This window comes from Rhinolophus sinicus, linkage group LG03, assembly GCF_036562045.2.
Source record: "Rhinolophus sinicus isolate RSC01 linkage group LG03, ASM3656204v1, whole genome shotgun sequence".
Classification (NCBI taxonomy): Eukaryota; Metazoa; Chordata; class Mammalia; order Chiroptera; family Rhinolophidae; genus Rhinolophus; species Rhinolophus sinicus.
The window spans coordinates 84,565,683-84,576,495 of NC_133753.1; the positions used below are offsets into that span (position 1 = coordinate 84,565,683).

Sequence of the window (10,813 nt, forward strand, 5' to 3'; positions counted from 1 at the left end):
CAGGTAACTGGGGATAATATCTTGGAGAAGGTAGCATTTAAACGGGGATTTGTAGTATGGACACATATTGGCATGCCAGCTGGTAATGGCTGGCGTTCCTGGTAGAAGGATTGTTTGTTACAATTATGGAGCTACAATAAAGTAACACCAAGTAATTCAGTTTGGCAAAAACACAGGGTACAGACGGATAAGGACTTAGAGGGCCCTGAGCTGGGCTTAAGAGTGTGGATGTCACATAATGGGACAACCTGGGATCCTTCTGAGCAGCGGAGTTGAATGATGGAGCGGCACATGAAGATGATAAATCCATTACCAGGCAGGGGTAGATCAGAAGGGGAAGAAAGATGAAGAGTCAAAGGGAAATGCAGGGTGATGAGATTTCTGTTTGTGGTAGTGGTTTAGGATGGGGCAGACTTACTGGATATATAGCACAAAGGGAAGACCAGTGCAGACAGGAAAACTGAAGGTAAAAATGAGAAAAATTCTCAAATTATGGAGGAGAATGTTAAGACCATAAATTCAAGGGTTAGGCATTTCACCTCTGCCTACCCTGAGACCTGAAATAGGGAAAAAAGAAGAAATGTAAGGGTGGTCTGAGGGGCTGCAGATGAAGGTAGTAACATCTGAGAGCAAGGACTCCCTAGCATTGGTCTATGTCTCTTGAGTCACCTGCCAGATACAGAAGCACGAATCAAAAGTTTTAATTCTGACTTGGCTTTCACATAAACCTGAAAAGTTCAGTGAAGTGTGGCTAAGCCTTAGGAATATAGAAATATTAATCCATATCAAACTGCTTATCTTCTTACCTTTCCAAGGAGGGGGACCTCTTGTTAAAATGAAAAACCGGGGTGATCTGTTATGATAAGAGTCTCAATAATTCTGGGAAGAACTGTCATAGATACTGAAGATTTTTACCCATCTATCCTTCCCCAAGTTTCACAGGGCTTTTGTGAGAATAAATAAAATAAGATAGTACATGTAAAAATATTTTGTCTATAAAAAGTTGCTATGTGGATATTACAGGTCTATAAAAAAGCACTATGTGTCTATTACAACATATCCAAATAATCTGTAATTATTTTGTTTTGTACTTTTTCATTTATATTCAACTTTCTTACAAAAATAATTTAAAGCAATGTTTTATGGTTTATCACCTTTTAAGAGCTTTCTGTTCACGTCGATGAAGGGAGTAGTGGGAAAGAAAATAATTTAAACCAAGCACAGTGCACTAGTAATGATGGTGTTTACCAAACAGACACTCTTAATACTACTAATATACCTATAATCACAGCACTGGACAGTCTGCTCAACTGGGGCTTGTCCAAGCAATAAACTATAATTACTGCCTTCTGAGACATTGTGTTAATAATTCCAATAGAACTTACCTTTGGAATGGGTCATTTAAACAACTTTCTTTTCCTAATTCTTAAAGAGGCCACTTTAAGTATCCATCCATCCCATACCCATTGGCTGATAATATATGTTCCCAATTCAGCCATTTGGAAAGAGAGAAATGTGGAAATTGGAAATAGATGATTTTTTCAAACAATGAATATTACTATGAATTCCCATCACATCCTCACATCACATAAGTAGAACATACTTGGCAAGAAGAACAAAAAAATATCTTAGGGGCATTGTTTGCTATCCTTGGACACTAAATGCCTTTTCTCAGTTATGGACCAGTAGACTTGATTTCTGGTTCGCAGGGCTGTTGAATTATGTTCACTAGTTTATAATGACGTTAATAAGCCTTCCTAAAACGCTGAATGGGTGTGGTGTGAGTGATTTATAAACATCATGATAAGGCATTTCAGAGCTTCCCTCCTCAGTCAGATACTAGGGCATTTGGTGAGCACTCACTTTACTCTAAGTCACTATAATAAGCCCCTATATTCATTTTTACATAATGATTCATTGACAAGGCCATTAACATTACCTCTATTTTACAGATAAAGCTAAAAGCATGTATTTTCCCCTAAGAAACAGATAATAAAAGGTACGCACAAATAGAAATTATTTTTCAGTAACAGAACTCAGCTCTTGAGAACCATTTCTACAGATGACAGAAAACTTAACCTTGTCATGTGAAGGTAAATTCAGTTCTTTCTGATTTTTCTTAGTGCTTCCTGGTTATCTGGTCACTCTAGTGTTCTCTTCCTCTCACTTCCTCACTTACCCACAGTGATGGTCTAAGTTCTAGGAAGTTTACCTATTTCCCTGGCATTGGGGGTTACATGCCCAGGCCAGTGATTCATGGTCACTAGATCTATGCCACCTGGTTTACAGCGGCACATACCATCTCCAGTACTTTGACTATCTATATCTGTGGATGTAGGTACAAGTTTCCCTTTGATTTTGTTTTTTGTGTTGGGCAAATTCAGGTTATTTGGTATCATGAGAACTCCAACCATAAAGTTGGATCTACAGGCCCACTTTCGGACAAAAGAAATTTTAGCTTCTCATTCACACCATTCTGTAATGTTTCCCTTAAGTCCTTCCACCTAGATAAACATCACCACTTCACAATTACAGTGCCATGAGTGACTATGGTTGCTTTAAAGGTTTTCAGTTTCCCTGGGCCATGTCCTAAGTAAGGTGCCATTTCCCTTACTACTTATTATTCCCCAATCTATCCAATTTCTGTCACCAGTTTGCCTACCCCATCCAGGGTTCACGCCCAGTGAGAAGGTGCTGAAGTCTGCACCCACTCGGGACACTCAACTATGTTTACCTCTATTGCACTTCTACATAGTTTTTTCACTCTCTTGCTGATAGAATTCTATCTTATTTCCAGATCTGTCCTGTGAAAAGACCTAGAAACAATGACAAATTTTATAGCAGTAGGATACTTAGAACTCAGAATGCAGTCTTGAAATATCATTTTGACAATATATAATGCATGCCTGTATATAAAATCACCACAGATGATTTGAATGATGAAGTAGGTTTAGGAGCCATGGCTGGGGTAAACTGACACTAAGGAAAGCCTATGGCAGCAATTAATAATTAGTGTAATTTGAGGAGGCCTACCAAACTACCCACACTGTTCCCACCCACCCACCCCCATTGCCCTATTCTCATTCTCTACTCTTCGGCCATGAAGAAGCCTTGAAAACCAGAATTGCAAGTAGAATAGCTATGAAAGCCATCAGACTAGCAGTCACTGAGAGGGGCAGAAAAGGTTTGGCACTTTCAACGAGTCTCATCCACAGAGAATTATCACTATTCACCTGTCTGTAGTTGTGTCCCCCCAAAACATATAGTTAAGACTAACTCCCAAGACCTAGTAATGTGACCTTATTTGGAAAGAGGATCTTTGCAGATTTAATTATGTTAAAATGAAGCCATCCTGAATTAGGGTGAGTCTTAAATCCAATGATCGGTGTTCTTATAAAAATAGAGAAATCTGGACACAGAAAAAAATAAGAGACACACACACAGAGGTAAGAAGGCCACATGACTACAGAGACAGAGATTGGAGTGACAAAACTGCAAGCCAAGAAACAGCAAAGACTGCATGCTAGGAGGGGATAAAGAATGATTCTTTCCTAGAGACTTCAGAGGGACCAAGGCCCGGCCAACACCTTGATTTCAGACTTCTAGTCTTCAGAACTGTGACACAATAAATTTCTGTTGTTTTAAGCTACAAGTTTGTGGCAATTTGTTACAGCAGCTATAAGAAACGAATACAGGTGGTGATGTCAGTGTGGCAAACCAGAGGCTGAACAAAATCTATGAAAGGAAGATTTAGGGAAAGAGATGTCCATAGGGGGCATTGCAAAGCTCCAACATATTCTTGGGAATCTAGAAAGGCAGAAGCATGTGTAAGGCTGTGCACTTGCCCAGGGAAGACCTGAAAGGGCCCTAATTTCTCCAATGCTGGGTGATGCTGAGGCCCTGCCAAAGCAAGAAGTGAAAACTAAGGAATAATTTTAAAGCGAGCTTTGAAGTCTTGCTCCAACACACATACATGGAGCCCTTCCACAAAGGATGGGAGATTTACTGGTTCAATCATTTAAAGAAATCTCTATTTAATCACTAGCTGAACAGACTACTAAGCTAACTGAACACAGTTACAGTTAGTTCAGTGGTCACAAATGACAGGGAATCAATCAAGGAAAGTAACCAAACAATCAGCAAGAACAACAACAACAAACTATGGTGTGGCTATTGGGGGATGGATTTGCAGAGCTGGCACATTATATTACTTAAAATATCCAGTTTTCAACAAAAATGGATAAGCTATACAAAGAAACAGGAAAACAGTCACAGGAAAGAAAATTAAAGTAGCAAGATGTACAAGTGAGTCTCAATAAAATTAACTGACTTTTATGAAGCGCAGAAGGCTGTAAGACGACTTCTGCAAAGTGTTAAAATTCTATATCCATCAAATAAAAATTCTATATCTACCAAAACTATCCTTCAAAAATGAAGAAATTAAGGCATTCTCAAAACAAACAAACAAACAAACAAAAAACTGACAGAATTTGTAACCAGCAGACAGGTACTACAATAAATATTAAAGGGAGTCCTTCAGAATGATAAAAAATGATACTAGCCAGTAACAAAACCACACAAACATATAATGAGCACTGGTAAAGGTAACTACATAGGTAAATATAAGACAATATAAATGTATTTTTTGTTTATAACTTTTTAATTCTCCTATATGATTTAAAAAATAACATAATAATACAATAATTATAAAACCATGATGGTTGGCTTATAGTATATAAAGATGTAATCTGATCAACAATAAAGCACAAAGAAGGAGGAGGTAGCAGACCTTTAGTTAGACTGACACCAGCCCCCAAAGAGGACGTAGCTACATTGGAGCAAAATTGTGGCATACTATTGTAATTAGTTGATATATATCCTAATAATATAGTCTTTAAATTAAGATGTTAATTGGAATTTCCATGGCAGCCGATTAGGGGGAAAAAAAAAAAAACTTTATGAAAGCAAAGAAGCCAGCAAAAGATTTAAAATGGTACTCTGTAAAATATTGGCATTTTTAACACAAGAGAAAACAGTAATGGAACAAAAAAGACATAAAACATGTAGAAAGTAAATAGGAAATAGTTGATGTAACTTCTACCTTATCAGTAAGTACATTAACGACAAATGTATTTAACATACATTCAGAAGGCAGAGATTGGAGAATGGATTAAAGAAAACAGTCTGAACATAGACTGTCTACAAGAGACACTTTAGATTCAGAGGCACAAATGGTTGAAAGCTAAAGGATGCAAAAAGATATACCAAACAAAAAGCAATCATAAGACAGCTGAAGTTGCTATACCATGCAAAATACACTTTAAAACAAGCAAAACGTTATTAGAGATAAAGAGGGACATTTTATAATGATAAAGAGCCTACACATCAGGAGATATAATAATTATAAACACCTATGCACTTAACAACAGAGCTCCAAAACACATTTAAAAAAAACAAACAGGAAGAACTGAAGGTAGAAATAGATAATTCAACAATAAAAGGCATCAACTTCAGTAGCCCTCTTTAATAATATCTTAAACAACTAAGGAAAAGATTGAACTGAAATAAAAGACTTGAAAAACACTATAAACAAACTAGTCTTGACAGACTTCTATGGCACACTCTACCCAACAACAGCAGAATACACAATCTTCTCAAGCACCTATGGAACATTTTCCAGGATAGACCATATGCTATACTGCAGGATAGACTATAAAACAACACTGAGTAAGTTTAAAAGGATTGAAACCACACAGTCAGTATTGTCGTTAGGGAAGTTTGAAAATGTGGAAATAAGCAACACCCTCCTAAATAACCAATGTATTAAAGAAAAAAAGCACAAATGAAATTAGAAAATAACTTGAGATGGATGGAAATGAAAACACAACATGCCCAAACTTATTGGATACCACCGAAGCAGTGCTTAGAGAGAAATTTATATCTGTAAATGCATATATACTAATAAAACAAGATCTCAAATCAATAACCTAACTTTCCACCTTAAAAAAATTAGAAAAAACACAGTAAATCCCAAACAAGGATAAAGATGGAAATAATAAAGATTAGATGAGAAACAAATGAAATAGGGAATAGAAATACAATAGGGAAAAATCAATGAATCAAAAAGTTAGTTATTTGAATAGATCAACAAAATCGCAGATCTTTAGTTAGACTGACCCCATCCCCAAAAGAGAAATACTCAAATTACTAAAATTAGAAATGAAAGAGAGGACATCACTACCAACTGCATGGAACTGAAAAGGAATTATATGGGAACACTATGAATAATTATATTCCAACAAATCAAATAACATAGAAGTAATCACTAAAGTATTCAGCGGTGGTGGGGCATTAGGCCAGAAATTTACTCTTGACTGATTCAGGAAATAATGTTATTTTTACTGTACTTGCAACTTCTGTATATATGAAATTGTTTTTTTTAAAAAAGAGAAAGATCATGATACCATGTCAGGCTACTATTCACAGCAAAGCTTATTATGGTAAGAAAGAAGGAATCTCAAAGTTCAAACAATACTGGTTTACTTCCAATCAGAGGCAAAATTCATTAAAGTACGGGCCTCAACAGGTGCACATGCACACACACACGAAGGTCTAAATTTGTGATTGCAGATGTAGAGCAGTGTCAGAATCATGTGAGAGGCTAAGGTGTGGCTGTTGGAGTGGATGGTGGAAATGAAGTGGAGGTCATTGGAAATGAGGATGTCAAGGAACTGAAATGCATGGGCACTGCAAGAGTCATACATGGGACTTTGAGATTGTGTATGATGATGGCAGGATTTAGCCTAGAAATAGACTGTAAATTAGGTTCCAAGTCTTCCTTGTAAGGAAATGACTGAATAGACAACTATGAGATAAGTGTGGGAGCAGAGGGTTTTAACCAAGAAAGAGGGTTAAACATATGGTGATGGAAGGAGAACTGACTCTGGGTGGTGAAAACACAATGCAATATATAGATAATGTAATATAGAATTGTACATTTGAAACCTATATAATTGTATTAACCAATGTCACCTCAATAAATTTAATAAGAAAAGAGAAAGGAATGAACCTCAAAGAAGTTGGAGAAATAATGAAGTCATAGTACAGAAGTAGTACCGAGGAAAAACACTGACCCTAATCTTAGATAGCCCTTAAGACACTATGCTTGGCTGGCCTGATTCTGCCATGGATTCAAATTTTTATGGAAGATTTCATAGCCGAAATCAAAGGAAATTATATGAAGCTTGGTCTGCAATTGCTGCTCCAGAAAATCATATATGAAAATAGTTTTCTATAATTCTTTCCTGATCTACTTACAAGGGGAAGTAATAGGGAGAAATAATAGAGTAATTGAGCTGACATATATTTATTCTTCACATTTGTTTGTGCAATGACTTTACTTCAAATTCCTTCAAATGTTAATTCTAATTCATTTGTGATTTTGTTTAAATGCAACTACTTAGACAGCTTTAGCATCTGAAGCAGATCACCTGTTATTTTATTCCTTTAATATTACAATACCATATATATTATCTATCTATTTTATACATTGTATACTTAAGAACATCAAAATGGGTCTATGAAAATATAGAGTAAACTTCCTGTTTTCATTCTTGATGATTACTAAGCTTATTTCTCTATCTCTATCCATGCACCAACCCCCACACACTCAGTTTTAAAGTCTTAGCATATTAGTAGAAGAGGGATATTTTCCAGGAGTCTCAATTCCACTGCACAGTGATTATTATGTCTTAATTGTTTTCAGAGGAATGCCTCATTTAGATTACTTTCTAATACCCCAGTCATAAAAAGATGATAGATATTTGTATTTTCTACTTATTACTGATACTATTAACTCATACAAAAAGCTGTTTGCCATTCCTTAGACAATGTAGACTCTTGTTAAATTGTAATCATTTCAAGATGGGCCTGTGTTGTCACTGCACACACTTTTATTAAGGAGGGAAGAAAATGGTTTGGAATTCAAGTTTTTTCATGGATTAAACAGTGCATAAGAACCTAGCAGTTTTAGAGGAAATCCAGCCTACTTTTGCTTTAATGCACCCAGAAGATTTAAAATCAATACTTAGCATTAACGTTTTAATTGAAAATTAACATTGCCATAATTGGAAATGAAGATCAGCATCCTGATATTTAGGGGAGAGCTATTTGGTTGGGAAGGTCATTACACCAGACAGCGCAAACATTGGAAGAGGAAAACAAATCATTTGTTTCCTTGAGCAAGGACACACAGTAAACACTTGAATTGGTGGTCAACTATAATTTGCTTCCAGAGTCAGTGACTCTGGCAGCACTACAGTTTGGATTTATAGCACAGCACATGCATAGCAGTGACTTTGAAAGCAAAGTATAAAAGAACCAAGGAAAAAGTTACTAATTCTTAAAGTCCTGCTCCTTATTGCGAGGGCTTAAAGATTTCTAAAAGTAGGTTGTACTCTTTTTCCTAGTCCCAGTATGCCCCGCAGCTGCTCTTCCCAAACAATTACGTTTCCAAGAAACCAATGATACTTGAGTCTGGGTCATCAACAATCCTTTATTTTTTGCCTTTAAATTGTAGCCTAATATACTCCCAACCTGAACAATGCCGGCAGAGTTTTCCATCTAGATAAAAAATAAAATTAAAAAAATTGTATTCTGTTTGCTTCCAGTGTCTTATAAAAGTCCAGTCACTTCTCCAGATCCCCTGGGATAAACACAAGAAAATACCTCTCCCCAGTAGAATCCTGGGGCCCCAGTACCACACCCTAAGGCACTTCCACCTCTTCCATCTTAGGGAAGACGTAGTTCAGTTCAGATGTAGCTCCTCCGAAGAGTAGAGGAAATTTAGGGGAAGGGGACTTCCGTAGGAATCAGCAGTCCCACAAATAAGTTTCTCTTCTCTTCCCTTTTCCCTGAAAATGAAAAACCGCTTGAAGTGCTCACTGTCGCGTTTCTCTGTGTGTCCCTGGAGCCCAGAGAGGACCCGGTCAGTGAGGCGCCCTTTGCTCTGTCCCACAATCTGTGACCTTCATCCCATTGTCTGTGCAATGTGCAGAACTGGAGCGCAGAGCAGTGGCCTCACCATCACTCTCCATTCCGGGCGGGGCCAAAGACCCCTTTCTTGACTGGGTGGAAGGGCTTTTGTGGAAGCAGAGCTTGAAAAGCCCCAGCACTGTCATGGTCAAGATCACCAACACGACTACTGCTATGCTCACAAGTATGAAGACCACGGTGGAGGAGGAGTCAAAAGCGTGGGGCACCACAGAGGAAGACGTGGAATTAAACATGGGAACCACGCTTCCTGGAGATGTGATGGCGGTCTTTGAGTTGGCTTGAGGGGACATTTGAAGGGAAGACATCGTGCTCTGTGCTCCCCACCAAGGAATCTCAGGAATAGATGTTGCTGAACTGCCCTGTCCAGGGACATTGGGTATCTCTCCTGGCTTGTCATGGACCCTGGGTGACAACGTTCTCTTCGGCACGGGGCTGGCTGCTGTGGCCGGTGGGTGCCTGGTGGCTACCTTGGTCCCCCCAGGGTCCGGCAGTCCTTCTCCATTGGTTACACAAGAGCGTCCGTCTTTCCCCAGGACGAAGCCCGCAGCACACTCGCAGGCAAAGCCTTTTAAACTGTCTAGGCAGTTAGGGAGCTCCGCGCATTTACCGGCACGCAGGTACCTCCCGGGGCAGGGACAGAGCACGGCCCCGGAGGGTATCCCGTCCCAGCGCGCGCCGACCTCGTCCACGATGCAGGTGGCTGTGATGACATGCTGCCCGGGGCAGTGCGCACTCACCTTGGTCTCAGGAGGACTGAAGTCCAGCGCAGCGCTGTGCACCTGGAAGGGCGCGCGGTAGCTCAAGTTAGAGGCGGCCCCGGGGCGTGGCGCGGGGCACAAGCGCTCAAACTGGTACTTGCACAGGTAGCCATTGGCACGCAGGTGGCAGCGCATCTCTTTCCATCCTGCGGGCTCGACTCCCCCGGTGGCCTGGAGTCCCGCGCAACTCCGCACAGTGCAAGAGCGTTGGGGCTCCTGCACCCACTGCAGCGTGTCGTTTTCCGACCCGCCGACGTCGGGGAACAACCAGGAGAAACCCCTCAACGGCTCGTTCTCCAGGGTGCAGTGGGATCGCCTGCGCTCCAGCGCCACCCAAAATATAAGGTCTTTGGAGCCCCCTCCGGGCCCCGGGCCTGTCCGCAGGAGAGCGAGCACTGAGCGGAGCTCGGAACCCCCGCGCACGGTGCTGAGCGCCCCGCCGCGCAGGTTGCAGGCCTCTTCGGCCGCCCGCCGATGGATGGTCGCGTGGTGCAGGCTGTAGCAGGCCCCCGAGGCCGAGCATCCCGCGCGGTCGGCGGTGGGGTGCTCGCTACGGCTCTGCTGGGGCCAGAACGCCTGCCAGAGGAGGCACAGGATGACCGCCGGCCTCATCTTGGCGGCTCCCCTCTCACAGCTGCTTTCAACTAGGTTCTGTCCCTCAAGAAGGCACGGAGCTGTCCCTAGAACGAGGTCACCGCCCCCTGCAGCTAGTTCTACTCTTACTTCCCCCGCCCCACTCCCGCCCCCAACCGCCAAGAATCCCCAGCAGGGTCCTGGCGGCAAACAGCTTCCCTTAGGCCGCGACAGGAAGTGTGTCCCGAGCTCTGCCAGGCCCTGTGCAGCCCTAATTTATTCTGGCGTCGGGAACACAGCTGGCGCGGGGGCACCAGAAACGCGGTAGACCACAGGTCAAAACACCGTGCTAAGAGCAAGAGAAAAAGAAAGTTGCTACTGGGATGAAGTGGAGCGTGTTCCCCTTTTAGGAAGTTTCAGGACCTCAG

General features: G+C 41.0%; 1 protein-coding gene across 1 annotated transcript; it reads right to left on the bottom strand.

Annotated features, from left to right (window-relative positions):
• Nucleotides 1-8,534: 8,534 nt before the first annotated feature.
• CLEC14A (C-type lectin domain containing 14A) lies at nucleotides 8,535-10,530 on the bottom strand. The gene has a single exon (XM_019713637.2). It carries the CDS (start codon nucleotides 10,422-10,424, stop codon nucleotides 8,988-8,990), a length of 1,437 nt encoding a protein of 478 aa, XP_019569196.2. The 5' UTR covers nucleotides 10,425-10,530; the 3' UTR covers nucleotides 8,535-8,987.
• Nucleotides 10,531-10,813: the final 283 nt, after the last annotated feature.